This window comes from Pelodiscus sinensis, chromosome 3 (assembly GCF_052426305.1).
Source record: "Pelodiscus sinensis isolate ZL-2025 chromosome 3, ASM5242630v1, whole genome shotgun sequence".
In the NCBI taxonomy this organism is placed as follows: Eukaryota; Metazoa; Chordata; order Testudines; family Trionychidae; genus Pelodiscus; species Pelodiscus sinensis.
Window position 1 is genome coordinate 193,884,703 of NC_143054.1, and position 22,221 is coordinate 193,906,923.

The 22,221-nt window shown below is 46.6% G+C and overlaps 1 protein-coding gene across 4 annotated transcripts in view; it reads right to left on the reverse strand.

Moving 5' to 3' along the window:
- PLCB1 (phospholipase C beta 1) overlaps window positions 1–21,234 on the reverse strand; it is a 698,632-nt gene extending 677,398 nt beyond the window's left edge. For 3 of the 4 annotated variants that reach the window (XM_075925686.2, XM_075925689.2, XM_075925692.2), the window contains exons 1-2: window positions 20,969–21,234; window positions 2,625–2,702 (exon numbers count right to left, since the gene is read on the reverse strand). In XM_075925686.2, the coding sequence (XP_075781801.1) occupies window positions 2,625–2,702; window positions 20,969–21,067 (177 nt within the window). In that variant the 5' untranslated portion in view covers window positions 21,068–21,234. The remainder of the gene's footprint in view (window positions 1–2,624; window positions 2,703–20,968) is intronic. The other variant, XM_075925693.2, reaches the window with a different exon arrangement.
- Window positions 21,235–22,221: the final 987 nt, after the last annotated feature.

The window sequence follows — 22,221 nt, forward strand, 5'->3', positions numbered from 1 at the left end:
GCAGAGTAGTTTTCATACTGTGATTCATAAGGGCATGCATACTTTGGATACTTAAGTGCAAAATAGCTTGGCCACCAGGGACCAACAACCAAAAAAATATTAGATCCCTTAGGAAATAAACCAATAAATGTTCACTCCGTTATTCTGGTTGGCCAGGGCTCTCCTCCTCCTCTGTCCTGAAAATAACAGGCCCATTCTATAAGAAAGGCAGGTGACTTGGAAAACTAAAATCACAAAGAGCATGCAAAGCTTGGCATTATTTCTGCAAACATCCCCACTTATCAGCACCAGATTATTGCATTTACAACACCAAAGGACGATCAAGAGAAGCAATGTAAACATTTCTCTCTTTTAGCCTTATTCTTTTAAAAAACTTCAATAACGTCACAATAAACATAAATCAAAGCAGTCACTGCCCAAGCAGAAAGTGCTCGTCCCCTTAACATTCATATTTTAAATAAGGAGACCGTTAGGTTTGGAAAACAAGCCTTACTTAGTTGTCATGAATTATTCACCAGACAAAATCTCTTTTGTTGCCCTTTATAGATATTTGATTTCCCAGTTTCAAAATCAAACTGACACTTATGTCTCTTGTACAAATACCCAACCTTTTAAAAAATGCTCTGGGCATTACAAATACTTTTTTTTTTTCATAAATATGGCAACAATTCTATAAATAGCCATTTTACAGAATTGCTTTAAGACATTGTTTTTACAGACAACAGTAGGACACGGAGGGGAATGTCATTATGCCAAACTTCTTAAATAATGGAATAAACTCTCCAATCTGCAGTACACTAGCAATGAAATTATTCTGATATTTCCAGTTGTAACAGGCAAGAGATACGAGACAAGTGTGCTTTATTATAAAGTACTACAATCCATCCTCAGGGACAAGAAAAAACTAATTTTTCCTTAACACTTGGACTGTGTTTTTACACTGCATTGCTGTGACAGCACATGAACAAGAGATCCAAGGCCTGATTCGCCACTGCACTGCTGCACTTTCACTCTGGTACGATGCCATTGATTCCGTCTCTTGCTAACAGGCTAGCATGGACTTGAGGGGAGTGACACTGGTGTAAAACCGGAGCAGTACAGCAGGCTCTAGGTCTTCCCAAGAAGCGTACAGGAATTTATTTTTAAAAAGAGACTGAGTGTCCAACAAGGATCAGTAAAAACTTAGGCAGACCCACATTCTCAGTCATGGCAGAGGAGCACAAAGTAAAAAGGGGGTTAAATAGACCAGTGGTGACCCAGTACTGGGTGGTAGAATGTCGGGCAATGGGTCTTGTTGCTACAGGGGGATCAGGTGACCAGTGGGGGTGCTAAGGCCACTACCTGCCTGTCCTGGCACCGCAGACCGTGCAGCAGGCCCGGTTCCTAGATATGTGGGGAAAGAGGGCACACTGTGCACTGCCACTACCCCGAGCACTACCTCCGCACTTCCACTGGCTGAGATCCTACTGCTGGCTGCTTCTGGGGGCACAGCATGGTCTGTGGTGGCAGGAGAGGCAGGAAGCTGCCGTAGCACCACCGCTGCACCGCTGACCAGGAGCTGCTCGAGGTAAGCCCCTCCTGCTCCAGCCCTGACACCCCCAAAGCCAAAACCCCTTCCTACAGCCCAAAGCTCCATCTTCAGCCCCACCCCAGAGTCAACACTCTATCATAGAATCTTAGGGCTGCAAGAGACTTTGGGAGGGCATCAAATTCAGCCTCCTGCCCAAAGCAGGAACAACCCCAACTAAAATCAACCCAGCCAGGGCTTTGTCAAGCTAGGACTTACAAACCTCTAGGGATGGAGATCCCACCACTTCCTCAGGAAACCCATTCCACTGCTTCCCCACCCTCCTCGGGAAATAGTTTTTCCTAATATCCAACCTAGACCTCCCCCATTGTAACTTGAGACCATTGTTCTGCCATCCATCACTACTGAGAACAGCCTCTCTCCATCCTCTTTGGAACCTCCCTTCAGGAAGTTGAAGGCTGCTAGCAAATCCCCCCTCACTCTTCTCTTCTGTAGACTAAATAAGCCCGAATCCCTCAGCCTCTCCTCTTAGATCATGTGCTCCAGCCCCCTCATCATTTTGGTTGCACTCTGCCAGATCCTCTCCAATGAGTCTACATCCTTTCTGTAGTGGGGCGGGGAGGAGGGAGAGAAAGCGGGGTCCAGAACTGGACGAAATACTCCAGATGCAATACGCTAGTCAAATTATGTTGGGTCCTGGGTATCAACAATTTTCTTCAACTGGGTCAGGAGAAAAAAAAAGTTTGAAAACCACTGAAACAGATAACCGTAAACTCCTTCAACACTGGACCAACTCAACCCCAAGGAAAATATCCTATTGACTTCGGTGAAGTCAACAACTCGCACCAGATTGGTCCCCAGCTGTAAGTTGGAACATCTCCGTATCATGCCAGTAGTTGCCAATATTCACAAGGGACCATGAAGGCAGCTCAGAATTGACAGTCATTCTTCTTCTCCCCGGTCACATACTCTGAAATGGGGTACTCCTGGGCCATCCCCTATGACAGAATTGGAGTGCTAAGCTTCATGCCCAGAGCCTTCATGCACCAGCTGGTCAGCTTGAAATCAATACCAAAGAAGTCGTTTCTTCTCTTACCTTATTCTGATCTGTCCAGTAAAAGAAAAATCCATGTGGATCTGTTCTGAGAATAATTGGAGTCACAACAGTGGAATCCTAGAGAGAAAGGATAAACAATAGGAACATTAAACTTGCAAGCATGTGCTACAATGCTGCTCACCTTATCTTTGCCATTAACAAAGAACAGTCCTAAAAACCACCCTGAAGATACTAACCATAGACTGTCACTTACACAGTTTAAGACCACGTGTCAAATCTCTATTTTTATGTTGTATATTTCTAAGTAATTTAGATTTCATGTTCTGCATTGAGTAGATATGCTAGAGAAAGAATTTGCACAATAATATTCAATTATACATATTAAATGACTGTATGCATCTTGTTAATTCTGTTTTTCCATGTAAATACTTCCTATTTTTATCTAGTATTCAGACATGCTGTTTTTATAACCATTCTTTTTCTGGAAGCAATTCAAATTAAATTATAAAATCCATATGTGAGACAATTTTTAAATATTAAAATTTTAAATGATCCCAAAAAGCTGATGTATATTTTGACTAAACTGTTACAGCTCACGTAAAGCTTTAAAGCTCAGCCATTTCCAAGGCAACAATAAATAAGGCCACATTCTACATATCCTTCAAAAAATACAGCTCTGATTGAGCCAAATTAAAATCAAATGTGCCGAAGGTTTCCAAAACACGATTTAATCAAGTAAGTTGTAGTATACAATAGTACTCAACCTTTTTATTCCAAAAACAGATGCAAAAGCAGGATATTTGTCTGAAATATTCATACTGGTCCCTTTCACTGCAGTATCCAAGCCCCTCACAATCTTTAAAATGTGTTTATCCTCACAAAACCCCCACAACATAAGGCAGTGGCATTCTTCCCATTTTAGAGATGGAAAAACAAGGCACAGAGAGGTTAAAGAGTTGCCCAAAGTCACACAAATTCTGTGGCAGGGGAGAGACTGGAATCTCCATACCCCAATTCCTCGGAAAGGGCCGTGACCACTGGGGCATGGATACTAAAAGCTTTTAAACACCAGGGATCCTGTCTGTACTGGAAAGGTATTAAATTTGCTGCAGCAAATACTATCTTAAGGAAAATGGTCCAACATTATGCCAAAATCCATTGCTCTTGAGAAGAAAACCAGTGGCCTACCCACTATGCATCTCAGAAAGGGAGCCAGATGGCAAGCTGATTGTAGCCTGTGGGAAGACCTGGCAAACACATGGCCTACCTCCTGCAGTGTTTACATGAGAGCATGAAGGGTAGTAGTGGCAAACTGGTCAAGGGAGTCAGAGTAGACCTCAGTCAGGCTTGTAGTGGCCATGTCACCTTATCTCCCTTGACACTAGGGATGTAAAAATTTAATTGGTTAACTGATAAGCATCAGTGTATCGGTTCCAGTACAGGTTAAACTCTTCTGTCCTGCCGGCCCACTCCCCGGCTACCACCTCCCACCCCGGCTCTGCAGTATAAGCCTTATACATCACGGCTTGCTGACTGACAGCCAATTTCTTCCACTTCTTGTGTGAACGGATCAAGAGCAGCATACCGAACTGAATGTCCCATACACAATGGAAACAAAGCAGGCTGCCTGAATTAATTAAAAAAAGTGACACCATCTACTTGAAGCCTAGTCAGCTTTAATATAAAAAAAAAAAAAAAGTGAATTGAGTAGTTTCAAGCGCTATAGTTTATCAGTCATTTATACTGTAGTGGTGCCTAGGAGCACCACGTAGGGCAGGGCTACTCAACTCTGGAAGCACCCGGGGCCACAATGATACTCACAGCACATGCCGAGTGCCGCAACTTAAGTGTGGTTGCATATACATGCAAATATATATGCAAAACATATGCCAATAGCTTTTCACACTGACAGGCATGAATACAAAGATCAAGGCAAGACTACACAACACGCAGGCCCCATTTAAGTCAGTTCTGCTGATATTAATAAAATGCAATATTTACCCAATTTCCACCCACATGAGAGCACTTTTAGTGAACAATGACAGTCCAGGAATGTAACTACTATAACGCATCTCAACAGAAGATCATTGAATACTTTTTTGTTTTGGCTTCCACCCGACGGCCGCGTGTTGAGCCCTGCATAAACCCAAACCGCACCACAGGCCGCGGGCTGCATATGGCCTGCAGGCTGCATGTTGGAGTAGGGGTGTAGGGACTGGAGCCTCCACTGCATTTGGCAGCACACACACACACACATAATAAAGAGAGCGTGTCCATCCCAAAGAATTTAGAATCTGAACATAACAGGAAGCAACAGGTGAACACAAACGAGTGAAAGAACAATCATTGGTACAAGAAGCAAAAGTGACAGTAAGTCTATTGTTCAGCTATTGTCAACCATTCAAAATAATGGTGAGCCATGTGCCCTAAATTCCCTTACTAGTTTTAGTATAGTTTTACAATTTTTTTAATCCATCAATCAATCCCGACTGCTGTGTGAAAGATGCATCCAAATAGGTAAATTGTATTTCCTTTAAAGGGAAATCATGAAACTGCTTGGCAAACGCACAAACTAAAAAAAAAATATTTTCTTGAAACTCATTTGGTTATCTTAACCTTACCTGTCATTAATAGGGGAGGGAAAGATTCAGAGAGGTGTGAACAGTGTCACTTTAAACAAGTTTTCATCCCGGCATAAGACTATATACTTAATAGGACCAAAATCTATGTTTCTTGTAGATGCTCATGGAGTGCAGAATCAAGCCCTTAATGAGGATTACCTAACAAAACTGGCATGTGACATTATCTGATTGGGGATAGGATTATGTATGGAGTACTTTATGTCAACTTTACAAACTACATAAAGTGAGATTAGAATCCCTTCACGCATGTTCCGTAGCACCTTACTGCACATGACAAATTAATTCAGACCACATGCAAAGGTCTGAGAATCTAGCTCTCAGAAAGATTAGGACATTGCCCTGCATGTATTACAGTTCAACTCAGCAAAGCATGACATAGGACAAAAAATACAGCTATATGATCAAGGGGAAACACAGAAACAAAGAAGCTACAGAAAGCTGGACAATAATAACGAAAGGATAGCAAAATAAATACAGTACACAAATCTAATGAAGAAGGGCTTGAGTGGATATCAGTAACCATAAAGTACTACAGAAGCGTTCTGAAATCTGTGCTGTTAAAAAAAGAAATGATCCACAACACATAACTCTTTCCTCAGTCCACCTCCAGTCCCTTTTTATGCCGTCTGTACATAAACTGACAGCACAGGAAAAGTGTCTTGAGTTGCCTCTTTGAAGGATGAGGCACACAGGACATTTGGAGGGGGTGGAGGTGTTGGGAAAGACAGGCATAAAGAGATTATGTCTAAGATTAATCCATTTTGCTAGTTAAATCATTCCAAATCAACTGCTTAAATCCAAAAGCTGTTTGGATGCATCTGTGCGGCTAGCATACGGCTGTCAAAGTACAATTTTTCAAGACTCAGGCTATGGGAAACCAGCTATCTATTCAGCAGACTCCATAATGCCACAAAAAGAATTGCCTCCAATCCCCACAAAATGACAAAACAGAATCTGTGCCATGCTATGAATAATGATGAATTTTACATAAGTCTCTTTAATTAAAGCTTCTGAGAATAGCAGAAATGTTATTATAAAGCCAAATCGAAATCTGAAGAGGTGTTTTTTTTTGTAGTCAGGAAATGTAAAAGCAACCATTGGCACAAGAACATTCTCTCTTCTTGGTTACCAACAGGTCATAATTCCTACTCATTTTTCTTGTTAAATGCACTGCTCCAATAGGACAAAATATTTCATGTATGTATATTACAACAGAACCTAAAGGTTCCAACCAAAATTAGTGCCCAATTTCACTAGCCATAATATTAACACGGAGCAAGAGATAGTCCCTGCCTGTAGAACTTTTATTTATTAAATCTGGCTTTTTAAACATTTTGTCAACAAATCTCCTTCACAGAACAACCAATATGGGGCATGATGAAACATTCATGGAGATGTTTTGAGACTACAATGAAGATGCGGAATGGAGAAGACAGATGGACAATGAGGGTGGATAAGCAAAAAAAGCAGAGAAAGGCATAGCAGATCTGCAAGGTCTAGTCAACAAGTTTGTGCCACAAATGATCACATATTCCTAGCAGCTTCAAATATCATCCTCTGCCTATTATGGCCAAGCAAAAAGTCTCATTTATGGAGTTCCTCTGCAAATTCCTGCAATAAAAAGTTCAAAAGTGAAGCAGACTCAATCTGACAGATCCCATTCTTAGAATACTAAGAGAGATGTTTAAAATAAAAGTTAATTTTTTAAAATTTAAAACAGATCTTTTTACTTACACATCACTAGTTCTTTACTCATCTAATTGTATAGCCTTGAATTGCTTAAACAGACATTTTGGACGATTTTCTTTAAGTAGTTTCCTAACTGTTAGCATAAATTCCATATTTTGCACAGAGATAATGTTCACAAAGAAGTTTCACACTGAAAGCACATGGTGAATTTACACAAGTCAAGAAAGCTGAAATGCATCCACTAGGTTACACACCTCCATCTAATGTCTACACTACGGGGGTTTTTTGAAAGAGGATATGCAAATTCCCAGGAAAATCTTCCTTGGAAAGTGAGATTGGAAGAAGATATGCTCACTTTCGAAGGAAGATTTTCAAAAGTTAAAAGTAGTCTGGACGCTTTTTTTTTTTTTTTTTTTGAAGAAAAAAAACCGTCTCAAAAAAAGTGCTCTTCCTTAAAAAATGAGGTTTACGTGGCTTTTTCGAAAAAGGAGTCCCCCCCCCCGGAAAAAACTTGTTCAGACTACTTTCACTTTTGAATGATCCTCTTTTGAAAGTGAGATTGGAAGATGAGAATTTGCATATCCTCTTTTGGAAAAAAAAAAAAGAAACGTAGTTTAAGTGACTTTTCATTCTTGTCAAGAGATTTTATGCCACTGAGGCACAAAGACAGCAGGACGCCTATCTGCACTGTGCCACACTTTTGCCACGTCTGCCTCAATGCCATGTGGACACAACAAATGGCACGAATGGCCCAACGTGAATGCATTCGGCCACAACTTTTACTGGTGCAACTTCAGTGTTGACACGCATACCGTGAGAAATGCTACAAAACAGTCCCTCCATTTTTGAGCACAAGAGCAGCAGACTGGAGAGCATGAGTAAAATTACACACCTATTAAAGAAAATGTAAAGTCAGAGCCTTAATCTTTCACCACCCGAATACATGCCACACTCCAGTGGGTGTATATTCAGGGAAGCTTGCCCCTCTACTGCTTTTACTGCCACAGCTACACCCCTTTTTTTAGTGCCCTAGCATCTAAGCACTAGCACAAGTCTCACCCAGTAAGCTCAAAGGGTAGGTCTACCCCTCATGTCATGTTATTAAACAACAACGAAAGACAGTCTCTGAGAGAAAGAATCAATGGACACAAATCAGATATACGTAAAGGGACCATAGAGTAACCTGTTGGGGGAACACTTTAATCTTCCTAAACACTGTTTAAAAGATCTTCAAGTGGCTGTCTTGTCGCAAACCAATTCTACTAGCCAAATACACAGAGAGGCGTTGGAATTAAAATTCATCCGCAAATTCAATTCTCATGCTAATGATGAGGGATGGTTGGGACACTATCAACCTAACATTCAATGAAGGTGCAAACAGCTCTTTGTGTAGATTCCTGTGTTAGGAAGGATACTATCTCTTGACTTTGATTCTTATCTGCTTTGTTTTTAATTACCCAATCTTCCGGTGCTTACTGATTTCCAGCTCTGTCTTCCTGGTTTTCCCTTTGATTTTCCCATACCCTCTGTTCCCTGTCTCTCATCCCCCTCCTTCTCTCCTATTTATTTTGGATGTGCACATCCTAAACTCAAAACTCCGGTCATCTGAAGAAGTGGGCTGTGCGCATGAAAGCTCATGATACCATCTACATGTTTTGTTAGTCTATAAAGTGCTACAAACCATTTGTTGTTTTTTTAACAAAGAGAGTGTTAGGGATGCGGATTACAAGGGGAACAACACCACACCCCTGCCACACAGGAGCACTATGACCATGAATTCATAAACATTTGTGAAGCACTCTGTTCCCACAGTGAGAAGTGCTGCAGAAAAGCCAAAGATGAAATGAATAATTGTGTCTTCAGTACAGGGTTTGAATAGTATGCAGTAAATAAGCCATGGAGCTCTCCACTGCACAATGAGGTCTGTTAATAAGATTTAATAAGTCAGCATCTGCCAGCCTCTGCAATGAATGAGCCAGGAATCCTATGGAAAAATAGTATGTGATTATGTAATTAAAGACTGTATCATAACCCATACAACCAAGAGACCAAAATTAAGGTTGCACGGGCAATCTTCATTCCGGCTTCTCCTAGATTTTGAGTGCATGATTTTGCAACCTTAATAAATAGCCTTTTTTAACATTATTTGACTGTAGTAACAAAAAAATGTTTAGATTTTCTGCACTAAACTTTGCTTTTTATATTAAACTTCTTTAACTAAACCTTTTTTCAATCAAATAAGAACCTTTTTCTTTCAATTGCAATCTATTGCATAAAAGCTTCAATGATAGTTTTTGTCAAAGTGTTTCATTTAAAGAAAATCACCTTGTTTCAATAACTAAAAAATGTCAGTGCCTATATTGCAACGTTTTATCTAACAAAAAGCCAGAGGGTTTTTTTCCTGAGAGCCACAGTTTTACTCCATTTTCTCCCTAAGCTCTCAAAGTAATTGTTTTTACACAACGTACATAATGATACCTCTCATCACACTGACATAATGTTTTTATTTATCAGATTTAAACAGGGTAAGGATTTCAGTCCTTTCATCTTTACTTGGCAGAGCTATTAGACGGATAGTAGAGTGCTTAGGGCACTAGGTTGTGACATCAGAAACCTAACTTCAAGTTCTTTCTCCGCCACAGACTTCCTGCACAACCTTAGGCAATTCACTTAGCATGTGCAGATCCCAGTTTCCCATCTGTAAAGAGGATAAAATATTACTCCCATATCTCACACAAGTGTAAGGATATATGTAAGGCAGTGGTTCTCAAAGTGGGGTCTGGGGACTACTAGTGATCCATAAACGCCTTGCAGTTGGTCTGCACCTTGAGCTCAGTCCCTTCTTCCCCCTGCAATGGGGAACCTGTGCTGGTGCTCTAGCCTCATGCCCCGCCGCGCCCCCACCTCAAGGTTGGAGCGCCAGCACTGGCATTCTGCTAGGGCAGGGGAGGGAGAGGAGAAAGCTCCGAGCCTCACTGCACAGTACAGCTGGTGGGGAAGAAGCCAATCCCTCTTCCCCGGCTGGGGGAACAGCAGCACACGGACGGACGTGCTACTTGGAGGCTTTCCCCGCTGCTCTCATTGGCTGGAATCCAGCCAATGGAAGCAGCAGTGGAAGCAGAATCCAGCCAATGGAAGTTGCACAGTATTTGGGGGGTGCAAAGGCAGGTAAGTGCCCCCCTTCTCCTCATGCCCAGACCCTGAACCTCATCCCCTTCACACATGCACCAAGACCCACACTCCCAGCCTGTTCCTGCACCTGTCTCCCCAGCCAGCCAGCCAGCCTACCTCCAGCCTGCTCCTGCACTCTCCAATCCTCCCCTCTCCCCCCCCCCTCAGCCAGAGACCTTGCCCCCAGCCCACTCCTGGCCCCTCATCCCTGGCCAGACACCCTATCCTCACCCTGTTCCTGCACCCTCCCACACAGACCTTACACCCTCACCCCTCCCACGCTCCACCTCTTGCCCAGATCCTGCACCCTCATCATTCCCCTCACTTGCAGCCCTGTCCTGCAGACTGAACCCCTTGTTTTGGCCCTACTCCAGAGCTCAGGGGGGGTCCTCAAAATCCATTAAACCTGGAAATTAATCTGGCATATGGGAATCCCTCAACTTCAGTCCTCCCTATCCCTACTCCCTTGGGTGGAGCACCAGGAGAGACAGGTGTCTCAGTTGCGGGCCACAACACTGAGGGTTGGAGGGGGGAAGTGAGGGGATTGTTTTGGGGGGTTTTTTGCTTCTCATTTATGTGGTCCCCAACTGATTTTTCTGTGGGTCAGTGGCCTCTAACCCAAAAAAGGTTCCTGCCATAAATAAAGACCATTTTGAAACCTTTTGTGTTGGACATAAATTAGTATTTTACTTGATTTAAAATGAAGTTTGGTAAACTAACATAAGAAAGTTAAAGAGCCTAATCTGTTTAATAATTTGAATCAATATTTCCTTTCTTACTTATTAAAATCAAACCATTCTCTCTAGCTGAAGCACTAGCAAAATGGCTCAGGTGTAGTTATATAATTAATGGTGAGTTTCCATTAGCAGTTGGTGGTCCACAGAAAGGTTTGCATTGAGCCAGGTTGGCCACGGGCCAAAAAGTTTGAGAACCACTGATATACTAAGATAGCAGATGCTATATGAAAATAAATTTAAAAGTACCTATATCTTTTGGGGGGTAAGAGGCTGCTCATTTTACAAGGTGACCTTGGAGCACAAATCTCTGTCCCACAGAAGTCAAAGAAATATTTCCAGTGGAATTCAAAAAGATCAGACTTTATCCTGTGATGATATATTAGCTGATTGGACATTTGAAATATGTTTTTTAATCCAGTGCCCAATTATCTTTTTGCATCGCAAGATAACAGTTATACCACATTTTCCACTAGTTTAGATAACAGTGTAACCTTCCCTAGTTGATTTTTATTTGTTATATTTGGTCCAATCACTGCAGATTAAACGTAGTGAAAGAAAAACACAAACTGAACATGTACTCAAAAAAAGCTTCACATCCAGGGTGGCTGGAAAAACAAAGAATTGTTTTAAAAAAGGAAGAGTCTAATCTCTGAATATATCTAAGGCCGATGCTGGTTCATTTCTGATGGTCTCAGAAATATACAGTCGTGACAGATTTGGATAGAAAAAAAAAGGATGAAATAAAATAAGATATATGGGAGCCAACAATTTAAACCACATCAGAAAGCTTCTACAGCAGAGAGACATTCTCAGGCAAGTATTCCTGGCTAGTTTGATTGATTGATTGATTGGATACATATACATATTGATTTGGATGTTTATAAAGTATAACAAAGATATCTAATGCTCTTGATAATCTAAAAAACCCTAAACAAACAAGCTGGCCCATGAATTCTTCCAGATCAAATCACACAGCACTAGTCACCCATGAAGTTCAAAACCATATTATAAAAGTGGCCAAGGGTAGTCTAGCACAGTGGCTCTCAAACTTCAGACTACTGTATCCCTTGTAGGAATCGGATTGGTCTTCCACATCCCAAGTTTCACCTCACTTAAAAACTACTTGCTTACAAAAAAATCAAACATAAAATCCAAAAAAAGTGTCACGTCACATTACTATTGAAAATGCTTATGTTCACATTTTACCATATTGTTATAAAATGAAGCACGTGAAATATAAATATTTTACTTACATTTCAGTGCAGTATAAACAAGTCATTATCTATATGAAATTTTACTTTATACTGACTTTGCTAATGCTTTTTATTAGTCTGTTGTAAAGCTAGGCAAATATCTAGATGAGTTGATGCACCACGTGGAAGACCTCTGCGTACCTGTAGGGTATGTGACCCGTCTGAGAATCACTGGTCTAGCAGATGGACCTTCTGAGTTCCACTGCAGTACTCTGGATTCAATTTCTGACTTCGCTATGAACTTCCTGAGAGAGTGTGGGAATGTCACGTAGTTTGTCTGCACCTTTGTTACCCCTGTAAAATGGGAGTAATATTTCCGTGCCTCCCGGGCGTATAGTGAGGATAAAAGCCATCTGTGATTTGGAGGGCTCAAGTCATACTGTGATGAGTAGGTAGGATGATTACCCCTTTTACAGATGGGTATGTGGAGGCAGAGAGGGCTAAGTGACTTGCCCATTGTCATAAAAGAAGGAAACGGCCAAGATTTTTAAGCATGAGCAGCGAGTCAACCTGAGACAAACGGAAGAACCTCATCTTCAAAAGGGAGTACTCGCCCATCCTGAAGGTAAGGTCCCTTTAGTGAATTTTTGAGTGCCTAAACTGAAATGGCTTAGTCACCCTGGACCACCTTGCCTCTGCTTTCCAGGCTTCCTGCGTGGTGCCCTCACCACTGGATGATACTGTGCTTGTAACAGTTCAATTTGGATTAAACTATATTTTTACTTCAAACTAGGCTCCAGTTGTATAGCCAAGAAGTTGACCAATGGAGGCAGCATTCCCAGTAAATATAACCTAGCCTTTACTTATTGATAGACTACACCTGAAAGCAAAAGCAAACAGCATAAGCGGCAAAGACCCATCAAAGCCTTTAGGTAAAGTGCATATTATCACAGGAGAAGAAACAAAACTCTAAGGGTATGTCTACACTACCCTCCTAATCGAACTAGGAGGGTAATGTAGACATACCACACTTGCAAATGAAGCCCGGGATTTGAATTTCCCGGGCTTCATTTGCATAAGCCGGGCGCCGCCATTTTTAAATTCCGGCTGGTTCGAACCCCGTGCCGCGCAGCTACATGCGGCACGAACTAGGTAGTTCGGACTAGGCTTCCTAGTTCGAACTACCGTTACTCCTCATGGAATTTCAACACATAAGACAGAAAATCCCCTGCAGAACACATGGAATTTCCAGACTTTATGATCATGTAGAGGGTGTGGATTTAAACTTAGCCTGAATGGACAGAAGATTATTACTGCTTCGCGCAGTTCAATGACATCAACAAGAGAGTGTTTCAATTGAGAGCACCTACACCCTTCACACAGGCTCGAGATGAGATGTGTTGGTGGCCTATTAGTATTTATGCACAGACGAGGGCCCACAGCACACATTTACCAATACATGCACTATGCTTCTTAGTGGCTTCAACAAGGTTCCTAGATGGACATAGAAAGCCAAGGCTTCAGAACAGCTGCTCCAGGCCAAATTTCAAGCACACAGGTAAGGTCAGTTTGGGCCCATCTACAAAGCAGGGTTAAAGCCAAAATGAGCTATGCAATTTGAGCTCCAACAATTGCACAGCCGAAGTTGAAATAGCTTAACTGGGCTTTTGGAGCGGTCTACACAGCGGGAAGTCTAAGGTAAAGCACTCTTCCTCCGACTCCCCTTACTCCTCATACAATGAGGGTTACAGGAGTCAGAGTAAGAAGTCTTCCAGCTTGCCATTATTTTGACATTATGTCGAAATAACTGCTTGTAGACACAGACTATGTTATTTCGGAATAACGTTAGTTTATTCCGAAATAACACTGCTGTGCATATGTACGCTTCGAAAGCCTGCATGACTACTGCTTCTAGCAGCAATCAGACCCACTCAATCTCAATCCAGCATCACTCAAAGAAGTACTAAATTCATTCTTTAAGAGCTATTGCTTTACTCTTTATCAAACATATTGTATGACTGTGCTACTGTGGATGAACTGCTTTCAGCACTCCCATTTGCAGAAAGCTATTGTCAGTGGCTTATAACTCATGTGGAAAATTTAGCTCGGGGCTGAAACTTGGAAAAAGTCACAAGGTTTCACTGAGGAAGAGTCTTTGTTTTATGAGATGTGAAAAGACGTCAATATGGCCATTTTTTTCTATTAGAGAAATAAAACAAAAGGGAAATGCACTGTATGGAAAAGCACAGGTAGAGGATAATGCTGTCTTGACAGAGGAGTGGATCACATTTTCCCCCTCGATCGGATTTCTAAAGTTGTATCAAACATGAAAAAAGTTGCTTTCAGGTGCTTGGGGAGGTCAAAATAACACCAGTTGAAATTCCTGGACCAAGTTCTGTCAATTTGTGACTTCAATGGGAGCTGTGAATCTGGCTTGGCTTACAGACAGAGACCAGTATTCATGTATGGGAGGAGGAAGGGGGTAAGAGAGAGGCATAACTAATTATTCGTTTAGTAAGAGAGATTTTCAAAAGTACCTAGAGGGATTTAGGAGCATATGTATTGCTAGTCAAAGGAGCTTGCGCTCCTAAAGCCCCTAAGTACCTTTGAAAATTTTATCCTACAAAAGCGGATTATGGGAAGTATTCCCCCATGCGCCCATGAAACAAATATTTCCTAAGGAACCTTAGTAACGAACTTAACTTCTCTGCACATCCCCTAGGTTTAGACAAAGCAGTTGTCATGGTAAGATTTTTAACATATGACATATCATTATCATGACCTATTGTTTCACAGAGGAGCTCCTATCTACATATTTTCACATTAGACCATAAAGGCTCTGGCCAAGGATGCTCATTCTTAAAACTCCCTGAATACAGGCAAACAGGATGGATGACAGACTCCAAAGTGGCTGTTGATTTGCTCAGTGGCATATACTCTATGTTGTCACTAAACATGCCTTTGCATTAAATTTCCCATTTGCATTAAACGTGCCAAAGTCAGTTCACATCCACTTATCTGGTTTTTTCCTGGGATGAGTCCAATGCGGGAACGAGGCATTCTGGGGTAAAAATTATTAAACAAAAAAAGCCTCTCACACATACACACTAAGTCAATTGCAATTAAGTCAATCACAAGAGAGTGAAAGCTCAAAACTGTATTTCCCAGTGTTATTCCCATGGCAGAGGTCTCAGTGACAGATAATCTCAGCACCATCCCTAAATGCATATTTGCGCAAGAGACCCCTACTCACTCAGAGAACCCCACTGATAAAAAATGGGATTGGGCATTGAGATCTATTCTTGCACAAGGTTGCAGGACTGGAGGGCCCAGGTATAATAAGGCATCAAGGATGAATAATCTTGATTTAGGGTTTACAACCTTTCCCAGATTGTGCTCACAATCTTCATGTTTAATATGGTTGGTGGTTTCATTTAGACTACATAATGTTATAATTAAGTAAGTAGCAACACCCAGTAAGTTATTTATACCGGAACACTCCATTTGCAGAGAGAATCTCTTCACCTATAAATATTTCTGACTACTGAACAATGCTTCAGAAATAGCCTTCGCAACTAAAAAAGGACCAAGTTCTCTTCAGACTTAACTCCATCAGCTTGATCTATCTACGGATAATTTAGCTCTAAGTGTCAAGGTAACAATATCAGCGGCCACTTGCAAAGAATTCTGTTCTCGTCACATTTTCACATCCAAACATTAAATGCGGATTATGTGTTTTTTCCTAACTCCTTGGATTCTTCACCTGTAGAGTGTAAATTGCTGTTAACTTGCCCTCAGCATAGATGTGGCTTATGAATTTGCTGGCAAGATTATTATGATTATTTTTTGTAAGCAATCACAGCACTAAGGCGGAGACTGTGCTGTGACCTCCAATGCGGTCTGATCAATGAGAATTCAGAAGTGTCGATTCAACCTGAATAGCGAATGAATCATTTGTTTTAGATCCCAATCTACCTCTGACACTGTGTGACCGTGGCGTTTTCTCTCTGTTTATAACTGTAACTAACACGCACCGTCATGAAACACATCTTACAGGAATCCCTTAATAAGTAACTCCTATCTTGCTTGAAGACTACCCTCCATATTTTTTTTTTTTTGCTGTGGCATCCCTCACCGCAAGCATTTGTCACACATTTAGGAAGGTCAGGATCACACATTTGGTCTCTTGATAGGTTGAGAGCAACAGTAACGCAATACCATGCAGAAAAACTGGAACGGTGAACTGTCCCCTCTCTCTCTCTCTCTCTCTCTCTCTCTGCTGTCCCACTCTTAGGCTAGGTCTACACGCTCCCACCTCTCCCTGCACCCATTTTGTCATCATAGCTGCTGGCTGGTGGTCCGTGGAAAGTTCTGCGTTGAACGGAGTGAGCTATGAAGCTAAAAAGTTCGAGAATTGCTGCCTAGAGACATGCACAATAAGGCTATGTCTACACTTGCGGCTTCTTGCGTGAGTAATATGCAAATGAGGCTAAGCGTGGAATATCGCCGAGCCTCATTTGCATACCTAATGAGCCACCATTTTTTTCAGAAGAGGCTCTTGCGCCAGAAGGAGCGTCTACACTGCCCCTTCTTGCGCAAGAAAAACCCTCTTGCGCAATGCCGTTACACCTATTACTTTTCAGGAAGAACAGCATTGCGCAAGAGGGTTTTCCTTGCGCGAGAAGGGGCAGTATAGACGCTCCTTCTGGCCTAAGAGCCTCTTCTGAAAAAAAAAAAAAAAAAAAGTGGCTCATTAGGTATGCAAATGAGGCTCGGCGATATGCCACACAGCCTCATTTGCATATTACTCATGCAAGAAGCCTCAAGTGTAGACATAGCCTTATTGTGCATGTCTCTAGGCAGCAGTTCTCAAACTTTTTAGCTTCATAGCTCACCCCGTTCAACGCAGAACTTTCCACGGACCACCAGCCAGCAGCTATGATGACAAAATGGGTGCAGGGAGAGGTGGGAGCGTGGCATTTGGCCAGGAGGTAGGGTACAGGAGCGGGCTGAGGGTGAGGGGTCTGGAAGGAAGGTAGGGTACAAGAGCGAAGTGAGGGTGTGGGGTCTCAGCACGAGGGGGGTGAGGGGCACTTACCTGGCTTTGCGCCTCCCGCTGCTCCCATTGGCTGTGATTCCAGCCAATAGGAGCAGTGGAGAAAGCCTCCCAGGGAGTGGTTCCCTGTGCTGTTGTCCCCCCAGAAGGGGAGAGAGGGAGCAAGAGCGCACGGAGCTGCTGCTTCTCCCCGCAAGCCGGATTCAGCCCATGAGATTTGCCCCCTACACCCCCACAGCGGGAAACTGGCACTGGTGCACCAACCTTTCAGGGGAAGGAGGCTGCAGGGCGGGGGCACCACCACAGGTTCCCCACTGTGGGGGCTATGGGGTGAGCCCCCTATTCACGGCACACCTGCAAGATGGCCCCAGACCACTAGTGGTGCATGGACCACACGTGGAGAGCCACTGCCCTAGAGAAGTAAACTCTACAGCACACACATTCTTTGAGAGCTGAGCTAGTAAAAAGGGAGAGCTCAAAACCAAGTTCTTCTCAGCGACTCTTGCCATTCAAGCTGTGCGGCATGTCTGTCTTCTCCTGTATGTCCAATCGATATACTTACATCACCATGCTGCCTCCGTGCATTCCTCAACATCGACCCAGGTGGGGTCGTCACTGCTCTACCTCTGTGTAGATGGAGGGACCCCTTGACGTTTTACCACAGTAGCAAATCACTGAGACATGGGATTTTGAGGGAACCCGTCCCCTGGTGGCTCAGTGGCGTGGCGGGGGGAAGGGAACACTATCCACCTGATCTCTGAAGAAGCCCCTGGCATAGTCCATAAGCAGAGAGAAAAGTGCCGACCGCTAATTGCAGGAGGCAGCATAGAGCAAACCCTCGTCATACGATGTAGCAGTGCTGGGATGAAGAGACAGAAGAAGCAGCTGTATGAGGGGAGGAAGGGACGCTGCCTGTCGGGGTGATTTTGTATTGAAACTGGGGCGTGCAATGCATTTGCCTTGTGCTGCAGGAACAAGAATGCACAAAAGATTTGGGGGAATCAGAGAAGAAGTGCGTGTACGAGAGGCGGGGGGGGGGGGGGGGGGTCTTGTCCAGAGCCTTGAATGCATGTAGATTTGGTGAGGAATCAAGGATTGTGTGGGAGATGTTTGCCAGGGAAGAAAAGTGAATGGTTACGGGTCATGTTCTTAATTTAGGGGATGCAAGAGCATGTATGCACAGGACGTGTGACAGGGGGTGGAAGTAGCATCTTTTATGGACTCAGCTTCTGGCGGTGAAAAAGACAAGCTTTCAACCTCCTTCAGGCTAGAGAAAATGGAATATGAAGAGTCCCTAACAAGAGTGGGAATGAAGAAGACAGAAGAAAGCAGGGAGAGGCTGAGAAAGTCATTATGAAGACGGAGAACACAGGGAAAGAAGGAAGAAGAGGACAGAAGCCGAGCAATGACACTCCATATATCACAACACGGGAACACAAGGCGAAGTAGATGGAACACGACAGAACCAAGAGACGTGGGAAGTGAAAGAGAGAACAGCAAATGAAGCGAAGTGGAACACAACCCAAGGAGACCAAATAAGTTCAGAAAAGTTTTGGAACACAAGAGAAAAATCAGACGTCAAAGGCTTACAATAAATAAATAACACATACAAAGAGGCGCACACTAATGGATACTGTATCCTAAAAGGAATAGGGACAATAATTCTCTGCTGGCAGGGAAATACTTATTGTCACCCTGTTTCCCCCTCAGTTTTCAACTGTCTCTTTTCCTCCTAGGGAATAGATTACTCCTCCAACTTTTTCATATGTCTGGGTGGATTGCATATGTTTGCACCTGGGTGGATTCCTGGACTACATATTCCCTCCACCCTCTGCCATTCACTTGGAGGCAACACACACACCAGCTGGCCCCACATCTCAGCAATCAAAGGTGCATGCCCTTTTGGCAGGAAGAATCCTCCTCTCCATCCCCACCACACCTCCCTCTCCCCCCTTGAAACGAGAATCACCATGCTGCACGGATGCGGGGCCCCCCTCAGCCCTGCCCCAGAGGGTCAGCATTAGCACATCACAGATTGAGAACAAGGTGAGGCTGCTCCTGCCCCACACCCCCCTCCCAAGGTGGTCCATGGCAGGCAGTGCGCATGCAGCTGCCCCATGGGCAGGTTGGAGCCATGAAGTCTCAATGGATGAGCTCTGTGCCTGGCTTTTCCATCCCCATCCACTGCCTGGTGGGAGCCAGGGGAGGGGATACATGCATGGGAGACGGGATGTCATGCCCTGGGAGGAGGGCACCCATGAGACAGGGGTGTGTCACTCTGGGACAGGGACACACAAGGGAGAGGAGGTTGTCATGCCCCGGAAGGGGGTGACACACGTGGGAGAAGGGGGGCCGTGGTGCCCTGGAAGGGGCGGGGGGGAAACGGATGGAAGAGAGGAGCGCTGCCATGCCCCCAGAAGGGGGGTGACATGCGTGGGAAATGAGGTGTTGCCATGCTCTGGAAAGGGGGACACACACGCGTGGGAGAGGGGGCGCTGCCATGCCCCGGGAAAGGGGGGGTGACACATGTGTGGGAGAGGGAGGAGCTGCCGTGCCCGGGAAGGGGGGGTGACACGCGTGGGAGAGGGGGGGCGCTGCCGTGCCCGGGAAGGGGGGTGACACGCGTGGGAGAGGGGGGCGCTGCCGTGCCCGGGGAGGGAGGGGACGACACACATGGGAGAGGGGGCGCTGCCGTGCCCGGGAAAGGGGGACACGCGTGGGAGAGGGGACAATGCCGTGCCCAGGGAGGGAGGGGACGACACGCGTGGGAGAGGGGGCGCTGTCGTGCCCGGGGAGGGAGGGGACGACACGCGTGGGAGAAGGGGGGCGCTGTCGTGCCCGGGAAGGGGGGACACGCGTGGGAGAGGGGGCGCTGCCGTGCCCGGGAAGGGGGGGTGACACGCGTGGGAGAAGGGGCAATGCCGTGCCTGGGAAGGGGGGTTGACACGCATGGGAGAAGGGGACACACGTGGGAGAGGGGGGAGCTGCCGTGCCTGGGAAGGGGGGCAGGGGGGTGACACGCGTGGGAGAGGGGGCGCTGCCGTGCCTGGGAAGGGGGGTTGACACGCATGGGAGAAGGGGACACACGTGGGAGAGGGGGGAAGCTGCCGTGCCTGGGCAGGGGGGTGACACGCGTGGGAGAGGGGGGTGCTGCCGTGCCCGGGGAGGGAGGGGACGACACGCGTGGGAGAGGGGGCGCTGCCGTGCCCGGGAAGGGGGGGTGACACACGTGGGAGAGGGGGACACGCGTGGGAGAGGAGGGAGCTGCCGTGCCCGGGAAGGGGGGGTGACACGCGTGGCAGAGGGGGCGCTGCCGTGCCCGGGAAGGGGGGGGTGACACGCGTGGGAGAGGGGGCGCTGCCGTGCCCGGGGAGGGGGGGTGACACGCGTGGCAGAGGGGGCGCTGCCGTGCCCGGGAAGGGGGGGTGACACGCGTGGGAGAGGGGGCGCTGCCGTGCCCGGGAAGGGGGGGGTGACACGCGTGGGAGAGGGGGGCGCTGCCGTGCCCGGGAAGGGGGGTGACACGCGTGGGAGAGGGGGCGCTGCCGTGCCCGGGGAGGGGGGGTGACACGCGTGGCAGAGGGGGCGCTGCCGTGCCCGGGGAGGGGGGGTGACACGCGTGGGAGAGGGGGGCGCTGCCGTGCCCGGGAAGGGGGGGACACGCGTGGGAGAGGGGGCGCTGCCGTGCCCGGGAAGGGGGGTGACACGCGTGGGAGAGGGGGCGCTGCCGTGCCCGGGAAGGGGGGTGACACGCGTGGGAGAGGGGGGCGCTGCCGTGCCCGGGGAGGGGGGGACACGCGTGGGAGAGGGGGCGCTGCCGTGCCCGGGGAGGGGGGGACACGCGTGGCAGAGGGGGGCGCTGCCGTGCCCGAGGAGGGGGGGGAGCCGGACTCACATCGTCCCACTTGACGAATTTGGTGCCCTTGGTGAGCAGGTCGGAGACGCAGACGGGCTTGAGCTGCAGCGCGTGGACGCCTGGCTGTGCCCCGGCCATGGGCAGCGCATGGAGGCAGCGCCGGGCGGGCTGCAGCCGGGGCGCGGCGGGACTCAGCGGCGGGCGCTCCGAGCCATGCAGCGGCGGCGGCGCATCCTATATACACGCGCGCCCGCCGCGCTCGCGCTGCCGCCCTCCGCCTCCTCCCCAGCTGACTCGGCCCCCAACTTTCCTCCGCGCTAGGTCACCGGCCTGCCAGCGAGGCGGCAGCGGCCCCTACCGGCCCCGCGAAGCCGCTGCAGCGCGGGGGGGGGGTGAGGGGGGGGAGTCCTCGCTCTGCAAGGCGAGACAAAGTTCCCACCCTGGAGAGAAGCTGGGGGGGGGGGGGAGGGGGATCAGCACAGCTGCAGCGCTTCCTCTTGCCTCAGTTTCCACGGCCCCCGCCGGCAGCTGGGGGCAGGGCCAACAGGCAGAGCAGGTGACCGAGGCTTTGGCTGCGAAGCAGGAAGGGTGACATCCTGGCCCCGGACGGCAAAACCCCCTTGGGACTCCAGCCCCAGGCTAGATTCCACCCGGGATTCTCATAGGCTTTAAGGTCAGAAGGGACCATTATGATCATCTAGTCTGACCCCCCACAGAATCTCACCCACCCCTCCCAATTCTTACAGCAGGTGACGCCCCCCGCGTCTGTCCTCCTTTCACCCGGCACCAGTGTCCCCAGGAGACACCCCACTGGGCAGCAGCCAAAGGACAGACAAGACCCCAGCCGCAGACGGCCACGCCAGGCGTGTTTGTATTTCTCGTATGCCCTGGCCGACGGGACACAGAGCCCAGGGGTAAAAGCTGGCTCCCACTTGCTCTCCAGGTGCAGTGGGACAGGCCGGGTGTTCGGTGGCTCAAGAGACCTCTTCAGAGAGAATAAAGTGCAGAAGGAGTGGAGGATGGGCTTGGGGGAATGTGACTGTACAGACAAGGAGGCGGGGAGTCATTAGTCCGGAAACTGACAAAGGAGGTGATGAAAGACCATCATCACCATCAACTCCATCCAAGCTCTGTTTATAACCTCATAGCCACAACATCGTAAAAGAAAGAGGGGTTTAGAAAGTTGTATGTTCTCTTCATCCTCAGAGGTTTTCTGAGAATAAAGAACGCCCGCTGATGGGGAGGGGTAGGCAGGGGGGCAATTACCCGGGCTTCTGGGCAATTTAAAAGGG